The sequence below is a fragment of the Pleurodeles waltl genome, chromosome 2_1, assembly GCF_031143425.1.
Source record: "Pleurodeles waltl isolate 20211129_DDA chromosome 2_1, aPleWal1.hap1.20221129, whole genome shotgun sequence".
Taxonomy (NCBI): Eukaryota; Metazoa; Chordata; class Amphibia; order Caudata; family Salamandridae; genus Pleurodeles; species Pleurodeles waltl.
The window spans coordinates 11981755-12003269 of NC_090438.1; the positions used below are offsets into that span (position 1 = coordinate 11981755).

Here is a 21515-nt window from a genome sequence, read left to right on the forward strand (position 1 = left end):
TGGTCATCATTCTTACCTTAAAAATAGTAGTTTGTGATCTCCGTGCATCGTGCTTGACCCTCTCCTTTGCGTGTCCCATCCTGCTGAATCTATGAGGTATGAGTCTGATTCTGGCTCAATGTTGACATTGTGAAGATCCTGTCTCATTGCTATGTTATGAAGAACAGCACACGTGGCACAAGGCATTTTGTAGCATTCCCCATGTTTGGGACTGACTTCCGAGTTCACACAGACCAGTGGCCCCTCAGATGGCTCATGCAGATGAGGGTGAAAATCCTAAACTCTTGAGGTGGTCAATCTCCCTACAGGGAATAGACTTTACGTTAGAGCATCTCCCAGGGACTGACCACGCCAATGCTGATGGTCTCTCCAGATGTTTCTGCCTTAGTAATGAGAGCTCCCAAGGGGTTGGGTAGCTCTCCCTACTTTCAGCTGGAAGGAACACATGTTAGATCTGACAATCGTAGGCTGGTCATTCCCTAACTTTTTGCCTACCTCCCTTCATTTTTCAGACACTGTTTTTGCTGGTTTGTGACTCTGCGCACTTTACCACTGCCGTTCAGTGCTAAACTGCATATACTCTCCCCTAAAGAAGGTAACATTGGTTCCGACCTATATCGCTATTTACTTTACCTGTAAGCCTTTAGTAAAGTGCACTACATGTGCCCAGGGCCTGTAAAATAAATGCTACTAGTGGGACTGCAGCACTGATTGTGCAACCCACATAAGTAGCCCTTTAACCATGTCTCAGGCCTGCAATTGCATGGCCTGTGTGTGCAGTTTCATTGCCATTCCCACTTAGAATTTAAAACTACTTGCCAAGCCTTAAACTTCCCTTTTTCTCCATATAAGTCACCCCTAAGGTAGGCTCTCGGTAACCCATAGGGCCTACCTTAGGTGCTATGTAGGTAAAAGGCAGGCATGTACTTATGTGTTTTACATTTCCAGGTAGTGAGAAACTAAGTTACTTCTACTGTGAGGCCTGCTCCTCTTATAGACTAGCATTATAACTGCCCTCATATATTCTTAAGTGCCAGAATGGCAATAGAAAATCCTGCTTACTGGTAAAGTTAGATTTAATATTACTATTTAGAAATGCCACTTTTAGAAAGTGGGCATTTCTCTGCACTTACTACCATCTGTCTCCAATCCACGTCTGGTCTGTGCTGGTTGACAGCTCCCCTTGTGCATTGCACCGAGACAACCACAATCACAGGACACTCAGGGCCTCATTCTGACCCTGGCGGACGGCAGAGGCCGTCCGCCAGGGTACCGCCGCTGAATGACCGCACCGCGGTCAAAAGACCGCGGCGGCCATTCAGACATTTCCTCTGGGCCGGCGGGCGCTCTCCAAAAGAGCGCCCGCCAGCCCAGAGGAAATGCCCCTGCAATGAGGACGCCGGCTCAGAATTGAGCCGGCGTAGTTGCAGGGGTGCGACGGGTGCAGTTGCACCTGTCGCGTATTTCAGTGTCTGCTTAGCAGACACTGAAATACTTTTCGGGGCCCTCTTACGGGGGCCCCTGCAGTGCCCATGCCATTGGCATGGGCACAGCAGGGGCCCCTAGGGGCCCCGCGGCATCCCCTACCGCCATCCTGTTCCTGGCGGGCGAACTGCCAGGAACAGGATGGCGGTAGGGGGTGTCAGAATCCCCCATGGCGGCTCAGCAAGCTGCGCCGCCATGGGGGATTCTAAGGGCAGCGGTAAACCGGCGGGAGACCGCCGGTTTGCCTCTTCTGACCGCGGCCGAACCGCCGCGGTCAGAATGCCCTGCGGGGCACCGCCGGCCTGTCGGCGGTGCTGCCGCCGACCCTGGCCCCAGCGGTCTTAGACCGCCAGGGTCAGAATGACCCCCTCAGTCACATCTGTATTCATCTGCATACTGAATGGGTCTTCCCGGACAGAAAGGGTGGAGGGGCTTACACTTACATTTCAAAGGCCAGTGGCCTGCCATCACGCAAAGAACTGATAACCCCCCACAGGGATCCTGGCAGACAAGGCTGGGCTGAAAGGGGAAGTTCTGCACTTTAAAACCACTTTTTGAAGTTTCCCCCACTTTAAAGGCATTTTGGGTATATAAACTGGATCTCTGATCCCATCAAATCAGACAGTTATGGACCTACACCTACACTCTGTCAGAGGAATTGCCTGGCTGCCCAAAGGACTCAGCTGTACTGCTTTGCCTAGAAGGACTGCTGCCCTGCTTGTTGTCCTGCTGCCCTGCTGGCCTCTGACTCTGCCTTTCTCCTGAAGTGCTCTCTAAGGGCTTGGATTGAGCTTGCCTCCTGTTTCCGAAGTCTAAGGACCAACAAAGACTTCATTCCTTCTAAAAGAAAATCCTTGTGCTTCAGAAATTGATGCAGTGCCTGCAGAAATCGACGCAAAGCCTGCATGGCGGCTGGGAAATTGCAGCACTGCCAACTGGAATGACATAGCACTGACTTCCACACTGAAAATTTGACACAACGCATGCCGTGGGTCCTGTGTGCAGATTTGAGTCTTGGTTCGACTAGCTTCTCCTTCTAAGGGTCCAGGGACTGGATTGGGCACTGCTTGGCTGGGTAGGAGTCCAGTTGCTGACAGAGGAAGTCTTTTGTGGCCTTGAAACTTCGGAACAGGGGACAAGCTCAGTCCAAGCCCTTGGAGACACTTTGTATGCAGGAAAACACAGCAAAGTCCAGTCTTTGTCCTCTCAAAGGCAGAAGCAGCAACTGTAGGCCAACCCAGCGAAGCACACTCACTGGCATAGGGGCAGTACTCCTCCAGCTTCTCAGCTCTTCTCCTTGGCAGAGGTTCCTCTTGATCCAGAGGTAATCTAAAAATGTGGGTTTTTGGGTCTACTACATATACTCTTTTCTGCCTTTGAAGTAGGCAAACTTCAAAGGAAAGTCTGTGTTGTTCACAAGATCCTGCCTTGCACAGGCCTGGCCCCAGGCACACACCAGGGGGTTGGAGACTGCCTTGTGGGAGGACAGGCACAGCTCTTTTCAGGTGTAAGTGTCAGCTTCTCTGTAAAAAAAATTTGCTAATGTGATGTTGGAATGGCGCTAGGGGCTCTTAAATAAGCCCGAAGTGAGTAGGGCCCAGTGTTAGTCATTGACAATTTGGCACAAATTAGGTGAGGTCAGCAGTCTCCCTGACTTCATCCTTCTCTAGGAAGAGGTAGTGGCTGCTGCCTCCACTCACTGGCTGACATAGGGTCAGCCAATGAGTGGAGGCAGCAGTCCCATTCCTCCTGGCACCTCTGAGGCTACCCCTGAGCACTGCAGTAAATAAGTGTGTTTTAATTGACTTTTTGGTGCACACATGTATGTATGAATGTGTGTGTATTTGTGAGTGAGTGTTGTGAATGTGTGTTTGTGCCCATGGGAATGCATGGGTGTAAATGAATGTGTGTGTGTTTGCGTGACCCCCAATCCCTTTAAGTTGCACTTACCAGACACCACTGGGTAGGAGATGCCAGTCCTCCCAGTTGCACTCATTAATTAAATTCTTTCGATATCCTTATTCGACCATTTAGCTGAACTTAAACACAAGAATCACTGGTATCAACCATCGTGAGGTCTTGATTAGCTCAATATGCTTTTATCACACATCTCTTCCTCAGTATCAAAGAAACATTTCTGACGTTCTGGATTTCACCACTTCGGAATCTTATTTTGTGAGTGAATCCTTTCAGAAAACTTAACTCTATAAGGAAAAACTGAGGAAATTCTGTTACCAATTTCTCCACTCCATCTTCTGCATCACAAGCAACTGCACCGGATGATCAGGTTCAAGGAAAATTTCCAAAATCTCTTTGATCTTCCCACCCTAACAAAACTTTCTGTTTCATTACCACACTCCTTACTAAGGCCTTCATATCCTTAATAGGCAAAACTGTCTTAAAACACACACACACATAAACTCACATACTTATGTCAATAACTAACTTTATTAACATCAGATTCTAATAAGCCAACATCTTGCAAGCTCTTGAAGAAATTCCTGTAAATCAATATGTAACAGGGGCATATATCTGCCCACATCTGTGCTCCTTACCCTTCCACTCAATCCTACACACTAGGAGACTACACACATCATCCACCTTTTCGAAGTTCTCCCAAGTTTCCATAACATTACTCATTATTAAAGATATCTCCTTCACCTTCAATGATGTAATTACTACCCAAGGGCTCTTCCACACTGCTGGATATTGTTTGCACACTATAATATGTTCAGCGTTTATGCACCTATAAAATGTGAGTATTTTAGCAGAACGGTTAGGTATTTCTGATAAAAACTGATTCAAAGTTCACTCTCTGACTATATAATAGTGTACTTTTTAAAGTAGTAATGGCATGAGACCTCCCAGATAAGGAAGTCTGCAGTGAATGATGGGGAAGAGAAGGCGTTGCTGGTTGGGTGAGTTGAACAAAGAGTTTAAAAGCTCTTGTCCCTCCTCTTGGCGTTTCTCAGTTAATTGCAACCACATGCATGGTTGCTTGTGGACTTGTCACTGAATTGAAGATGGAAAAAAAAAGGGCCCTTGAGGGCATGTTTACAATCCCCGTTCACCTCCGGAGAGTCACTTTTTTTTGATGATCCAGCAGCGCAGACTGCAGAACCATATCTATGATGCCAGGCAAAGCCACTTTGCACGGCTTTTCATGGCCTCGTGAATATGGAGTTGCTCTGTTGCCTTACTGTTTTTTGGGGGGAGTTCCATGGGCATTGCTGCGGGTATTCCCATGCAACAACCATGGATTTTGATGGCTTCTCAGATTTACTAAATAATGTAAACCTAGGATGGCGCCAAAAATGTACACCTCCCCAGGGGTGGAGTTACGAGGAGGAATATGTGCACACATAGAGGAAAATACCTTTTGGGACTGATTTAGTTTTTTTGTTCAGGAAGGTGCCCCTTCCTGCATAAAAAGAATCCTGCATGCAACGCAGACACCCCTGCACATGGTGCAACGGTACTTTTGTTGGCTCTCAGCACCAAACTGTGCGCCGGGGCTGGGTGCAATATAAGGAAGGCACCGTGTTTCATAAATACAGGGCATTGCTGCCCTTTCACATTGGCGTGGGACAGCGCCAATGTGTTGTACATATGTCCCTCTGTTTCAAGGATACAAAAGGGGCAGGGGTACAGTGCCATACGGTGACAGTCAGGTGCTGGCCATGCTACAGCTGCCGCAGGAACAGGGCTGCCGCAGATTCTCTGCAGCCACTAGAGGCAGATGGGGGGATATAGATATATATATCTTCCAGGACTACTATTCAACATGTGATACCAGACGTTACCCATAGTGGGCGCCAGTGCTAAACACCCAAGTGCAGCGTTGGCAGAAGGAAGTGTATTTGTGACTAGAAACAAAACATTGTAACTCCTACCTGTGGCAAGAGCATGTATATCAGGAATATGCACGTTGCAATGACCATCAGCAGAAAGGCCTTCTTTGCTCTGTTAAAATAAATAAATAAATAAATATTCAAATTAGTGCTTCTAACAGAGAATTAGCCATCTGCATGATCACACTCCTCGAAATACCAACCTGTCTGTGAAATTTAGGGGTGCCATTGTGCAATAACTAGCAACGCGATGATGGTGAGAATAGTGATGGGAGGTGCACGAGTGTTCTTGCTTATTTTAGGTGTATGAGGGCAGGAAACGGTTCTTTCTTACGATGCTGTTGAGGCGTCAGTATCTGAAAAACGAGAGAATTAAGAAACCATAGCATAGCGCACCCTTAGATCTACTGTGATCAAAAAACCCTCACCATGTGTAGAGCACAAGAAGAAAACTGGACGCAAAACATAAAAACATACATTTCCTGCGCAGATTGTATACTTAATGGGCTATATGATTATCAATCGTCGGTTCAGTTCATACTTGACGATTTAACAGCAAACAAGCGTGAGAGAGATCACCTTGGCATTAATCACATGTCAGCGATGAAGGTAGGTTTGCTAGTCCAGCCCCGGAGCCCTTTCGGACAATTCACTTCATTTCCTAGTTTCTGGGAAAAAACAAACCTGACCTTGTGGAAATAATGTGCTGCTTACTTTAAGAACTCTAACGCCTTCGGGCCAAAAAAAACCTCGTTAGGAGAACCCGAATTGTGCTTTGTGAAAAATGGGCTGAGAAAAAACGTGGTACTTGGTGCCAGCACCGATCACTGTGGTAATTTCCGTTCTGCGAGTGAAACACTTACATTGTGTTGGTGAGTGAAGTAAGGATGGGTCTGGAGTCGGCCAGTGGGTTCATCAGTGACCAGATGGTTCTGGTTGCAGGCGAACTGACTCCCTCAACCAGAATCCTCGGCAGTCACTCAGTCTGCCCATGCGGGCCACACTCCAGCATACAGACTCTGAAAGGAATGACAGTGGCCGAGCAGGAACGCAGCGCTCCGGCTGCCGAGGAGCTACAAATAACATGTTACATATCGATAAACTGCATCACCATCCCCCCAAAATGAAAAAACAAACAAAATGAAAGGCAAGCATATTAGAACTATTCAATGTAAAACAACCCCGCAAAACATAAGAACAAGAAGGACTGAGCACGTGGAGAGAGGCTGAAGTGGAGAATAAACATCATCACATCATCTTTCAATGTATTGTTTTCTTTGATAATCTGTGACCATCTGCATCTTCTATCAGAATAAAAATTAGAATCCTTGTTGACACTGTTTCCATTTTCGACATCTTCTCGTGACTTGATCTAACTTCCCGAGTCCTTTCGCTAGGTTGTATCCATTGTGTCCAGTTAGAATCAGCCTTAAAGCCTGTCCTATGGCTAATGATGTCATGCTGTGGGATGAGTCTAACTTAACACTGTCTGTCCACCAGCCTTTATTAGCTACAAGAACTCACCCCTTGCCAACCCTGGAGATTCTTGTAGGGGAAGAAAAAACACACTCTACTGTTTTTACGACTCCTGGTTTTTTGATCAACACTTAGGGCCTGATTCTAACTTTGAAGGACGGTGTTAAACCGTCCCAAAAGTGGCGGATATACCACCTACCGTATTACGAGTCCATTATATCCTATGGAACTCGTAATACGGTAGGTGGTATATCCGCCACTTTTGGGACGGTTTAACACCGTCCTCCAAAGTTAGAATCAGGCCCTTAATCTCCAATGGCAAGGTAAGAATCACAGCTCTTGTGGTAGTCTAAACCTTGTTTTATCTTTGAATGTTTTTCAAAAACTCTTGCTGTGCCTTCATCTCTTGAAGTGGTTTTCACGTTTGTTTCCTTAGGGACCCAGTCAGGTACCAAATAAAGGTGAGTGATCTCCATGCCCTCTCAACAATAGGGATGGAGTGACCCCAGTGTTGTGTTCCCATACTTTGTGTTTGAGGGACCGTTTGACATCTAGCCCTGCTGCAGGAGCTGTCTGAATTCCTCCTTTTATTACTTTATTTCCTCTCTCTATCAAACTGTATGAGGATGGCAAGTAAAACCAACACTTAAATGCTTGTCATCAAGTTTGATAAAAAACTTGTTCATACGATCGTATAAAAAAAGTGAGCCATTGTCGGTCACATGGGACCAGGGCGATCACTTAATAGCAAACACCTGATTCAGAAATTTAATTGCTGAGTGAGAGGAGGAAGAAATGAAAAAAGAAAAGTACAACCTCTTGGAGAAGTAGTCAATGAAAAAGATGACATATCTCATATCACCAGGAAGCAATCAATATCCAAAATGTCCCAGGCTGCTTCAAGGCATGGAACAGGGTGCAGGGGTGTTCTGTTCAACTTTCAATGTTTATCAGATAGAAGGCACATTTGTCAACTACTTGCTTTACCTGACTATCTAAAGCGGGTCAGCAATAAGGTTGCTTGATGCGCATACAAATCTTGGTGGTACGTAGATGCCCTTGATGTGCTTTGGAAATGAAGTATTGTCGCAATCTAGAAGGAACATGTAAATCCCCCTTAAGATCAATCCTTTAACCAATGAGTGCTCACCTTCCACTTGACCATAGGTCTTCATGTCCCCCTGCAAACACCTGATTTCTGGCCAGCCATGGATTACGTACGAACTGACCTGTTTAAAAATCTCATCTTTTTGGAAAGCATTTAACCAATCATCATATTCAAATGCGGAATTGCCATCTTGGAGGTCCTGTACCGCATCAATGGAAGCAACATACACAAAATCATCCATGTCAAACTACTCATCCATATCAGGCAGAGGCTTACAAGGCAGGCAATCTGCCTGAAAATTCTTCCCTCCTGCCACATGACTAATATTAAAAGTGTACTTGTGCAACTTTGCAACCAATCTTGCGAGTCTTGCAGAAACATTGTTTGGAATCCCCCCTTTAAACTGTAAACTAGAGGCTTGTGGTCTGTGTGTAACTCAAACCATCATCCACAGATATGCTTTTTAAATATTCGAACTGCCCAAATACACACTAATGCTTCACACTCAGTGGTGATGTACTGTTGTTCAAACGTCCTGAGTATTCTGGAAGCAAATGCTACAGTTTGTTCTCCGGTCCTGACTTTTTACCTCAACTTCTCCTAAACCATGGAGGCTAGCATCTACAGTAGTTATGTAGGTACAATCATACTTTAAAGCAGACAGAGCCGGTGCTTTTACAATCAAATATTTTACATAGTTGAAAGCAGTCTGTAGATCCTCCTCCCTAACAAACATTTGTCCTTTACCCAACAAAGATCTGAGTTGCTTTACTGCTACTGCTAATCCTGAAACAAACTGAGCATAATACTCTGCAAGACCTAGAAAAGAATGCAGAGCATCACAGTCAGTGGGTGCACTAGCTTCTTTGATAGCTTTTACAAATGAGAACTTGGATTTGATGCCAGAATATGTGACTGTATGACCTAGGTAATCCAGTTCTTTGATGGCAAATTTCGACTTATCCTTTCTAAAAGTTATACTTCTGTGTGTGAGAATTGACAGAACTTTATCAAGTATGCAATTGTGTTGATCTAAAGAATCTGAAAAAACAATTATATCATCCTGGTAAGCTTGTACTCCTTTGTGATCGGCAAACAGGACATCCATAAGCTTCTGGAAGAAACTGGCGGGTGATGTCAACCCAAACGGTAGTCTCAAGTATTTGTAAGCTCCGAAGGGAGTGACAAAAGCCGTCACTTCTTGTGACTCCTTCTCTAATACGATTTGGTGGTATTCCAACCACAAATGATTGCTGGAAAACCATTTGGCATTCCCCAGGTTACCTATCATCTCATGTATCCTCGGTAGAGGGTGGCAGTCAACCAAAATATTGGCATTCAAGGTCTGTAAGTCAGCACACAACCTGATGCCGCCTGATTTTTTCCATGCAACAACAATAGGTGCAATTCTCTGGGATGACTCTACAGGTTTGATGATGTATTGGCTGCACAATGTTTTTAGTATTTGTTTGAGTTCTTCTCTGACTGATAAGAGAACTTGATGTACTTTATATACAAAAGGTTGTGCCTGAGGGTTTACCTGATGTGATGCACAAAACCTTTCACAGTGCCAACCTGTTTGTAGAATAGCTCTTTAGGCTTGACTAGAATAGTATCAAGGGAATATCAGAACAAGGAAAAAGATACAAACCCGTCTTGGCTAAGTCCTGCCAACCAATAATGTCTTTGCTTTTAATGGCAACTTATATCTAGGTGCTTGTCTCCCTGCCCAAGCTCTGTACGTTTCCTGTAAAGGAACCAAAAAGGTCAATATGCTTCTCACCAAAAGCTTTAGGGCAGATATCAGGGGTATTAGAAATGGAGTTTCTATTTGGCAGTCAGTTTACACCCTGTCCAAGTAGGGACCCTCAATCTAGTCAGGGTGAGGAAGTCACACTCCTAAGTTAACCCCTGCTAACCCCCTTGGTAGCTTGGCACGAGCAGTCAAGCTTATCTCAGAGGCAATGTGTTAAGTATTTGTACCCACACACAGTAACAAAGTGAAAACACTACAAATGGACACCACACCAGTTTAGAAAAATAGCCAATACAACAAAAATCCAACATACATAAGCAAAGATACACATTTTTAAAGATTACATTGTAATAAAAGCATTTTGAAATACAATAGCTCCAACTGGTGCTATCACAGCATTGTGATGGAGTAATTCCCAACAGTCCGATGCCACTCTCGAGGGTGTGCAGCACTGGTCATGGAGTCGCACGGACCCAACGTACAGTTCCTTAGAAAAGAGGCAAATGTGGTGTGGAGTGAGGGCGCTGAGCCATTGCTGGAGCTGGTTTGGCATCGGTTCCATACTGCTATGCAGGAGGTGTCAGCTCCTTAGTGCTACGCAGGGGAGTTGAGGCGTCGGTTCCTTACAGAGGCAGTGTCAACGCTGAGGTGTTGGTTCCTTACGATGCAGCTGGATCGATGAGTCCAGCAGGTCAAGATGCGAACGAGCGATCTCTTGGGGTCACAGTCACACCACGGGGCCACAGGCACCACGGTGGAATCGGGTGCCACAGACATCGGTGACACAGCACTCTAGACTCACAGTGTTGTGGGACTTCAGAGGCAATGCAGCGGAGTCAGGTCTGTGGTGTCAATCACGGTTGTTTCACTTTAGCGCACACCACAGCCTCAGATGTAGACAGCGGCACCAGATCTGGAGTCGTCCTGAGTTGGTGTTCCTGGTTCTTCTTGTTTTATGCCAGACTTCACTCCCTAGGGCCCCGGAACTGGAGTGGGCATAACTTGGCAAGTCAGGGTCCTCAGCAGGAGAACCCAGGGGCTGGCAGGGGAAGTCTTTGATGTCCCTGAGACTTCTTAACATAAGGCAAGCGCAGTCAGGCCGTTGGAGAAACCTCATAAGCAGGACGCACAGCAAAGTGTTTTGGAGTGTTTAACAGTGTGGATGTTTAGTAGGCTAAATATTTTCAGAGGTTTCAGTCAACCTATGGTTGTCATGTATGTTTATAACTTAGTTTTGCGTGTCATATATGTGACATTGATTTTGGGATTGTAAGAAAGTTTTGAAATTTTAATCAGTTTGGAGTTTGATTTAGTGTTGAATTGCTTATGATGTTTAATAGTGTTTATGGCATAACGGAGAAACTTGGCTAATGTATTATCTGCAAGTAAGGGGTTGGTCCATTAAGCTCCGTCGACAATATCAGTAGATTTCCCTTCAGTGTTTATGTGTTGTTGGTTGGGTGAATCATGAGTGCACATGGAAGATCAGGGTGAGGTTTGCGGTCAAATCTTGCGTTTGTGAGAATGCCATAGCAGGAAGAGTAGCTGTTTGTGTGACAGGGCAAGTCCAAATTTCCTTCAAGCTTTCAAATCATTTGAGTCCTATCCGTAGTGAACAGATAAGTTTTGATTTTTGTGCTTGCAATATTAACATTTAGGTTTTGCATGAGAGGTATATGAGATGGCTCTGAAGTGAGTCGCAGTTGCTGAGCGAAGTGAGTGTGACATAATTTGGTCCACTCTGGGATAGGTTGGTTGGTGAGAAAAGCCATGCACGGATTGGTGGACAAGACTGCGCTGCTATAGGTTGAGAAAAGCTTGTAAAAAGGATTGTCGGTGTTAGAAATGGGGTCTTTGGTTGACAGTCAGGTTACCCCCTGTTCAAGCAAGGACCCTCACTCTAGTCAGGGTAAAAGAAAATCACCCTCAGCTAACCCCTGCTTACCCCTTTGGTAGCTTGGCAGAGCAGTAGGCTTAACTTCAGAGTGCTAGGTGTAAAGTATGTGTACCAGCACACACACAGTAACTTAATGAAAACACTACAAAATGACACAACACCAGTATAGAAACATAGGAAATATTTATCTAAACAAAATAGGACCAAAACGAAAAAAATCTACAATACCCCAGTCAAGTTGTCAATTAAAAATCAAAAAGAATCTTTAAGAAGTTTTAAACACACACAAACGCTGTCAGCGTGAAAAAGTACATTGGTTGCCTCAAAGATAACCCCGCACGGGCGAGTGAGTCTCAAAAATTTCTTGCGATGGGTTGATTCTACTCATGAGCGGGACCATGCATTGTTTCTCCTTTCGCCGGGTCACAGTGCGTTGTTTCCTCTCTCCGCAGGAGAGCAGTACGTCGATCCGGTCAGCACTCACGGGTCCGGGCAGGCCTTGCGTTGTTTGTCCATGCACAGCGGTATTTGAGTCGGAAATCCAGCCACACGATGATCCGAAAACCCGCAGCGCATGTTGTGATCTCCTAGCGTCCATCAGCGATGCTGCGTGTCATTTCTCCTGCTTCGTGTGTCGATTTTTCGGTCATGTTACCTGTGAGCGTCGTTTCTCAGCTGTGGAGCGGGTGGCGCATCTTTTTTCCAGCAGCAGATTGGAGTCGCGTCGATCTTTTCCCCACACAGCGCTCAGTGCGTGGATTTCCTTGTCTTTAGGCTGCCTCCTTTCAGGGTCCCAGGAACTCGATTGGCACCACAGGGCAGACTAGGAGTCTGTCCAGAGACTCCAGGTGCTGGCAGAGAGAAGTCTTTGCTGTCCCTGAGACTTCAAACAACAGGAGGCAAGCTCTAAATCAAGCCCTTGGACATTTCTTCTCAAGATGGAAGGCACACAAAGTCCAGGCTTTGCCCTCTTACTCCGGCAGAAGCAGCAACTGCATGATACCTCCACAAAGCACAGTCACAGGCAGGGCAGCTCTTCTTCCTCAGCTCTTCAGCTCTTCTCCAGGCAGAGGTTCCTCTTGTTTCCAGAAGTGTTTCTCAAGTGTGTGGCTTTGGGTGCCCTTCTTATACCAAATTTCTCCTTTGAAAAAGGCCTACTTCAAAGTAAAGTCTCTTTTGAATGTGAAATCCTGCCTTGCCCAGACACTCACCAGGGGGTTGGAGACGGCATTGTGTGAGGACAGGCTCAGACCTTTCAGGTGTAAGTGACCACTCCTCCTCACCCTCCTAACACAGATGGCTCATCAGGAAATGCAGACTACACCCCAGCTCCCTTTGTGTCACTGCCTAGTGTGAGGTGCAACCAGCCCAACTGTCAAACTGACCCAGACAGGGAATCTACAAACAGGCAGAGTCACAGAAATGGTATAAGCAAGAAAATGCTTACTTTCTAAAAGTGGTATTTTCAAACACAAAATCTCAAAATCAACTTTACTAAAAGATGTATTTTTAAATTGTGAGCTCAGAGATCCCAAACTCCACATGTCCGTTGGCTCCCAAAGGGAATCTACACGTCAGTCAGACTTAAAGGTAGCCCCCATGTTAACCTATGAGAGGGACAGGTCTTGCAACAGTGAAAAACGAATTTAGAAGTATTTCACTGTCAGGACATATAAAACACATTACTATGGTGGTCATTCTGACCTGGGCGGTCTTTGACCGCCAGGGCGGAGGACCGCGGGAGCACCGCCGACAGGCCGGCGGTGCTCCAATGGGGATTCCGACCGCGGCGGTAAAGCCGCGGTCGGACCGGCACCACTGGCGGGGTCCCGCCAGTGTACCGCGGCCCCATTGAATCCTCCGCGGCGGCGCAGCTAGCTGCACCGCCGCGGGGATTCCGACCCCCCCTACCGCCATCCAGATCCCGGCGTTCGGACCGCCGAGATCCGGATGGCAGTAGGGGGGGTCGCGGGGCCCCTGGGGGCCCCTGCAGTGCCCATGCCACTGGCATGGGCATTGCAGGGGCCCCCGTAAGAGGGCCCCTACATGTATTTCACTGTCTGCTGTGCAGACAGTGAAATACGCGACGGGTGCAACTGCACCCGTCGCACAGCTTCCACTCCGCCGGCTCGATTCCGAGCCGGCTTCATCGTGGAAGCCTCTTTCCCGCTGGGCTGGCTGGCGGTCTGAAGGCGACCGCCCGCCAGCCCAGCGGGAAAGTCAGAATTACCGCCACGGTCTTTCGACCGCGGAACGGTAACCTGACGGCGGGACTTTGGTGGGCGGCCTCCGCCGCCCACCAAGGTCAGAATGAGGGCCTATATGTCCTACCTTAACCATACACTGCACCTTGCCCTCAGGGCTACCTAAGGCCTACCTTAGGGGTATCTGACATGTAAGAAAAGGGAAGGTTTACGCCTTGCAAGTGGGTACACTTGCCAAGTCGAATTTACAGTTAAAACTGCACACACAGACACTGCAGTGGCAGGTCTGAGACATGAACACATAGCTACTTATTTGGGTGGCACAACCAGTGCTGCAGGCCCACTAATAGCATTTGATTTGCAGGCCCTGGACACCTCTAAGGCACTGTACTAGGGACTTACTAATAAATCAAATATGCCAATCATGGATAAGCCAATTACATACAATTTATACAGAGAGCATATGCACTTTAGCACTGGTTAGCAGTGGTAAAGTGCTCAGAGTTCAAAAGCCAACAGCAACAGGTCAGAAGAAATAGGAGGCAGGAGGCAAAAAGATTGGGGATGACCCTGCATAAGCAAAAAAAGTCCAACAGTGGGATTGAAAATTACTTCCTGGTTATGTAGAATTTGTGTTTGTGAATTTGATTTGTGTAAAAAGTAAGTTATTCAAAGCTTTAAAAAGTGCGTTGAGAGGAGATGTTTTTATTCCAATTAGGGAAGGTGAGCCTACCCCACCTGATGGTACACCAGCATTCAAGGTAATGTAGTAAAGAGGAGTTTCTGCATGTCTTTGGGTAAATCAATGGTGCAAATAAACGGCAAGGAGGGTAACTTAGCTTATCCCTGTTACGGATCCCTTAATTTGAGAATTTTGGAGAATTTGAGGAGGGTGTTGTATGAATCCAAACCCCTTCCTAGACCTGCGCAATGTGAATCACTTACTATTTGGGAATTAGTTGGACGATAAACTGAGGCTCAGAAATTTGAAAGGAGAATGAGGAAAGCAGGAAAAGTGCTAGCAGAGGCTAGATGGGATGCAGAGGAGAGAATGTGGAGAACAAATACATTACATGCAGTGAAGGTATTTCCAGCAATGACACAGGAAGGTGATGTAAATGTTAAGTCCAAAGCCAAAAAGAAATCTGAGGAAGATACAGAACAGAAATTGAGTGAAAATAAAAGGGTAGCCGATGTTGAGAGTGATTCAGAAGATGAATTCATAACTCAGTTGTTGCAGAATCACCCCGCCATATAATGCAGTCACATCAGTAAGTCAGAGTGTAGTCCCGAGTGTTGCCACAGCTCCAGTTGCACAAAGTTACGTTCAGATAATTCCAGAAATGCCAATTGCTAATGTTGCACAGGTGCCATCAGTTTATCCAACATTTCCAAATCCAGGAATGACTCAATTTGAGCCCCCACCGAATGAACAGACACCTGTACAAATTATAAACCAGAGACAGATGATGCCTTCATATTTCCCAGTAATGGCACCACAGAATGTTGCCCCGAATCAGTCGAGTCAAGATTTTGGTATAGTATGGACTGGCCAAGGTAAAGGATTATTGTTCTGACAAAATCAGTTAGATTTGTCAGGACCAGCATTAACAGTTCCAGTAACCATAGGGCCAGTAGCAATGAATTTAACTTTTGAACTAATATAGAAATGGAGAGACTGAGCACTACCATGCCAGCCATGACCCCTATGAATGCTTTTGGTTCAAAGCAGACTTATGATAGATGTGCCCCGTGCTTGAGGAGGGTTTGTAGGAAGCTCTGAACACTTTGTTTGAAATTGTGGTTCCAGCAGATTTGTGGGTTGAGTGTAAAAGGAGCATTGATTGACCAACGTGTTAGCCGCCAAGGAATGCGGTAACAGGTGCACCGACCTACGGTGGAAGGTGCATTCCATTGCAGCAAGACACCAACTTGCTGTAAAGAGGACTGGCGGTGAACCCCACATCTCCTCCCCCACAACTAACAACATGGGAGGAGCAAGTCTTGGCTATACTGCATCCTGAGGGCCTGGCCGGAGTAGCAGGACGACTGGACTCTGGTAAGTCAACTCTTTACTATTATCACCCCCTACCTGCATGCCATCACATACGCCCACCTTCACTCCCATCACGTCACCACCTCCCACACCCCCTACCATCACATATCAGTCATCTCAATGCAAAGCCCTACATGCCATACCAATGCATGGACACCACTCACTGCCATGCATGACACCTATCATTAAAACATGCACGCTAGAGAGAATCAGCTAGCCCACCACATACCAACTCACACAAGTCAAAGCTGCCAGCGCAAATAAAACCAAAGAGGGCAAGCCACCCATGCACCATATGTCACACACAGAAACAATAACACTGCATTTAAATCCCCACAGGTATTCCAGCCAATGTCAGTGGAGAAGAGGTGCCAGCAACTTCCAGTCCCCCCACAGAACAGTCCCACAGTGATGACAGCAACTCTGGTTGCCTGAATCTAGATGACCAACCTGGCCCATCAGGGACCTCTGGACAGTCGGTTACCCAGCCACAGTCACACACCACCACAGAGACTCCCCCCTCAGGAATCATCACCACAGCACCCACCCAGCGTTCCCATGTCACTGTCCCCAGGACACATCAATCAACAGTGTATCCACCACTACAGGGACCCCAGGGCACACCTCGCACCCAAAGCAATCAGGGACCTGGGGTCAGTGGCAGTGGGACAGAGGCACAGGACAACAGGAAAACTGGAATGAGTGCTGTGCGCCAGACGAGGACAGGCCCAGGGAACCGACTCTCATGGAGGCACTCACCGAGATCCTGGGAGCATACCAACATTCCCAGGATACGCTGGGCCAGATCCTGGACAACTTGCAGGAGAACAGGCGGCTGCAGGAGGGTTAGTACCAGGGGATAAGGGAGGACTTGCAGGCCATCAACACCACCCTGGTCTCCATACCAGGAGTGCTGACAGACATAGCCAACATTATGAGGGAGGCAGTCTTACAACAGTGGGCCCCTGCCACTAGCCAGACTACTGAACTGCCCTCCACCTCCGCTGCCACTAGTGGACAGGAGGCCCAGCCACAGGACAAACAGGCCACCAGCACCCCTCCCCCTGCAGAAGGTGAACCACCCCGCAAACGTTCCCTGTGATTCAGGCAGAAGCCAGGGACTATCGCCAAGACCCCCGTCAGGAAATAAGACTCTCCTGATTGTCCCACTATGTCACCCTAACTACCTTGAACTGCCATTGCTCCCCTTCCTATGTCCCCTTGGACAATGCACCTGTGCTACAAATAGACTGGAACAATACCCTGGACTTTCCTCCATCATCATCCTAGCCCATTGCACTACCCCCTTTTCTTTATAGCACTTCAATAAACACACTTTATACAATTATGGAGTATGTCAAATGATTTAAATATGTATTCGTTTAACAAGGTTCAAACATTGCAAATCAAGTGTACAGTAATGTGCATATAGGATAGACCTGTAGTTGGCTGCAGTGAACACACCAGTAGTGATAGTGGGGCACCAACATCTGCAAAAAGAGTGTCCAAAGGGAACAGTGAGTGGGCATAGAAGTGGGAAATCACACCCTGCCAGTGACAATGTGAAACAAACAAATGACAATGAAATGTGAAGCTACACTGTCTTACCTGTGTGTCATTAGAAGTATTGTCAAATCACTGCAGTTCTGTTCTCCTCATCCTTTGCCTCCTCATTCTCACTGTCCACAGGGTCAACTTCTGCCACAATGCCATCCACCCTCCTCCTCCTCCTGCAGAAAAGGCACATGGCGTCTTAAGGCAAGGTTATGCAACATGCAGCATGCAACAATTATCCGGCACACCTTCTTGTGTGAGAAGCACAGGGATCCACCTGTTAGGTGGAGGAACCGAAACCTGGCCTTCAGTAGGCCAAAGGTAATTTCAATTATCCTTCTTGTTCGCCCATGTGCCTCATTGTAATGTCCCTCTGCCCTTGTCATGGGATTCCTCACTGGGGTCAGTAGCCATGATAATCTGGGGTAACCTGAGTCACCTGCTAATATTGAGGGACAACATTTAGCCACACACTATGCTACATGGCCAACACTATACCCATACACCAATATCCACTGGGTGGGAACCAGGGCTCACCTATTAGCCGCACCCTGCGCCTCTGCAGTTGGGCCATCACACTTGGGATGCTGCTATTCCTCAGGATAAAGGCGTCATGCACAGACCCAGGATACTTAGCATTGATGAGGGAGATGTACTGGCCCGCCAGGCACACCATCTGGAAATTCACTGAGTGAAAACTCTTTTAATTTCTGAACACCTGTTTATTTTGCCGTGGGGGAAAAAATGCAATATGTGTGCCATCAATTGCCCCAATAATGTTGGGGATATGTCCCATTGCATAGAAGTCAGCCTCCACTGTGGCCAAATCTTCCACCTAGGGGAAAACAATGTAGCTGCACATGTGTTTAATCAGGGCATCTAGCACTCTTGTCAGCACTATTGAGAACATTAGCTGTGACATTCCTGCGGCCAAGCCCACTGTCACTTGGAAAGAACCAGTTGCCAAGAAATGGAGCACAGATAGGACTTGCACAAGAGGGGGGATCCCAGTGGGGTGACAGATAGCAGCTATCAGGTCAGGCTCCAATTGGGCACACAGCTCAGTGATTGTGGCCCTGTCCAGTATGTGGGTGAGGATAATGTGCCTGTCCTCCAGTGTTGCCAAGTCCACCAGGGGTCTGTACACAGGGGTATGTCTCCATCTCCTATTCATCCGCAGCGGTTATCTATGGGGCAAAAGAGTGAGGAGCTGGTCACAAACTGTGCAATGTAGCCACAACAGTACAATGTATGTTGTTACTTTGAACTGTATAAGTGGCATCTGTCCTTTATGTACAATTGTGAACTGTGACACAGTTATAATACAGGACACCCCCAAAATGGCATACGCCTGTCCTGTGTGAGGTAATTCCGCTGATGTTGTGCGCCGTTGCGGGAGTCGGTTGGGAACCGGCGTCTAACACCTCATTGGATAACATTGGGCCCTATTGGGTACAGTGGCCAATGGTGATGTACGCCGGCAGTGACGGTATGCACCGCTGCGGACGAGACCGCCATTTTCTATTTGTTGACTCATTTGCTATCTGACCTTCAACAGTAGCGAACCTACACTGCATGTGCTGCTGTGACCTGTGTCTGGAACCTACCATGGCTCGTGTGACTGGGGAAAGGGCCCCTGCCTTCACCTCGGCGGAGTTGGAGAGACTGGTGGATGGGGTCCAACCCCAGTAAAGACTGCTGTATGGGCCTCCAGACCAACAGGTGAGGACACTGTGAGCATGATGCATGGAGGGGTGTATGTGAAGGTCTCGTGTGGGGGGGTTGGTGGATGTCCCCTGGGTGGCTTGCTGTTTGTGTGCTGGGCCAGGTCTTTGCAAATGGGAATCGTAAGTGGTAAGGTGGGCCATGAGTGTAACAGGGAGGACGGTCTGACTAATACCTTTCCCTGTGTGCGTTTTCTCTGCAGCTCAGCACCCATCAAAAGAAGGGTATCCACTGTAGGGAACGATGGGAGGACCTGAGATGGTGGGCAAGGAAGACTGCGGAGGCCCAGCTAGGAACGGCCTCCCAAGGAGGAAGGGGTGCATGTCGAACTCTGACCCCCCTGATGACCCGCATACTGGTGGTGACCTTTCCAGAGCCGGATGGGCACTTGAGGGCATCACAGCAGCCACAAGAGGGTGAGTAGAGTGCCCATCATTACTACTTACGCCTGGTGGGGTAGTATCCAGGTGGGGGATGTGTGTCTGTGGGTGCCTCTAGGCTAGGCCTGACATTGTAGAGTAGGTCCCATGTTGGCTAGGGTTCTGATGTGATAGTCCTCCTACCTAGCTTGTAGGCATCCACTACTGGGCAGGGCTGTGTGGGTCCCAGGTATGCTGCAGTTGGCGGTATGTGTCCCTCCCCATGCCCTGGTGACTAGCATTGAACTGGTAGTACATTGCATAGTGTGTAGGCCTGTTCCCTGTGTGTGTGTGGGTACTGTGTATGCCAACAGTGGTGTTAGTGCAGCCATTGACCAAGTGTATCCTTTGTCTCTCTCCCTCTTTTTGTCTGTCATCCTGTCCTTATGTGCATTAGCATCATCTGACGGAGGAGCAGAGGAACCGGTCATGGAGGGAGCTACATCCCACAAGACCCAGGAGGCAGAGTCCACCGACGGTGAGGGCACCAGTGGGACGGAGGATTAGGGGAGCACCAAGGCGGAGACTGGAGGGGACAGTTCGGATACAGATACCTCCTCTGATGGAAGCTCCCTGGTGGTGACGGGCACCTCTGTGACCACCCCAGCTACAGGTACAGCCACCACCCCCGTACCAGCACCGCTCTCCCTTCAACCCCTCAGCGAGTTGTCCGTGCCCGCTCACTCAGGAGGGTGGGCATCTCCTTCACCCCAGGCACCTCAGGCCCTGCCTTAGTTAGCCCTGATGCCCTGAGTGAGGAGGATATTGACCTCCTGAGATCCATCTCTGTTGGGCAGTCAACCATTGTGAATGCCATCCAGGGGCTGGCAGCCCAGATACAACAGACCAATGCATTTCTGGAGGGCATTCACACTGGCTTGGCGGCCCAACAGAGATCAATCCAGGCTCTGGCCTCCTCTCTGACGGCAGCCATTGTCCCTGTTTAACCCCTCCCCCCTCCAACTTCCTCTACCCAATCCCATTCCCCTCAACCACAACCTATCCCAAGCACATAGGCAGACAAGCATGCACACAAGACAACACACAAGAGTGGCACAGGCAAACACAAGCACCAAAAATCATCCCACAGGCACTCACACAAACACAATCCAGATGCAGACATACCAACATCCACTGCCTCCACTGTGTCCCCGTCCTCCTCCTCCTCCACCTCCCTCCTACTTGCATCTACACTCACATCTGCATGCACTACATCCACATCCACTACTGCCATCTCCAGCACACCTATCAGAACACACACCTCACTGGAAGTCAGCCCCCCAACAGCCATGCACACGTCCCCTGTGTCCTCTCCCACTGTGTCTGTCCCCCCCTCCCAAGGTACACAAATGCAAGCACTCAGACACCCAACAGCCATCCACCACACAACAGCATCCAGCCCATGCACCTGCACCCAAACACAGCAGAAAGACACCTCCTACAACTCCCCTTTTTCCTGCACTCCATACCTTCTCCCTCTCCCCATCCCAATGTCCGTAAGCAGCTTTTCCTCTCCACAATTGACCTCTTCCCTACCCACCCCCCGTCCTTCACGTCTGGCCAGGGTGGCTAAAACCCAGCCAAGCACCTCAGCCACCCAGTCCAAGGGCCCAGTAGTGTCGACACCCACTCGTTTTGGTAAAGGATCCAGGGCATCAGGCAGCCTCAGGGAAAGGGTGCCTGCCCCAAGTGCTGCCAGGAAGGGCAAGGACCCATCCCCAGATGCTTCCAGGAAGGGCAAGGAGCCATCCCCAGCTGCTTCCAGGAAGGGCAAGGAGTCATACCCAGCTGCTGCCAGGAAGGGCAGGGGGTCTGCACCAGCAGGCAGGAAGGACAAGGGACCTGGTGCTGGGACTCAGTCGGAGCCTCCACCACCAACCATGGTTATGCAGCCATCCGAGGCTGCAGGGGATGGGCAGGAGCTTCCCCCCACAACCACCGCCAGCAGCAGCACCACCACCACCACCAGCAGTGGGCAGCTGTC

At 48.2% G+C, this 21515-nt stretch overlaps 1 protein-coding gene across 3 annotated transcripts in view; it reads right to left on the minus strand.

Annotated features, from left to right (window-relative positions):
• The window catches only part of LOC138260374 (NXPE family member 1-like), a 204884-nt gene that overhangs the window by 81597 nt on the left and 101772 nt on the right, over positions 1-21515 (minus strand). For 2 of the 3 annotated variants that reach the window (XM_069208800.1, XM_069208809.1), the window contains 2 exons: positions 5540-5692; positions 5379-5448 (listed from right to left, as the gene is read on the minus strand). The exons of the other annotated variant lie outside the window; for it this stretch is intronic. In XM_069208800.1, coding sequence (XP_069064901.1) covers positions 5379-5448; positions 5540-5565 — 96 coding nt within the window. In that variant the 5' untranslated portion in view covers positions 5566-5692. The remainder of the gene's footprint in view (positions 1-5378; positions 5449-5539; positions 5693-21515) is intronic. 3 annotated transcript variants of the gene reach the window in all.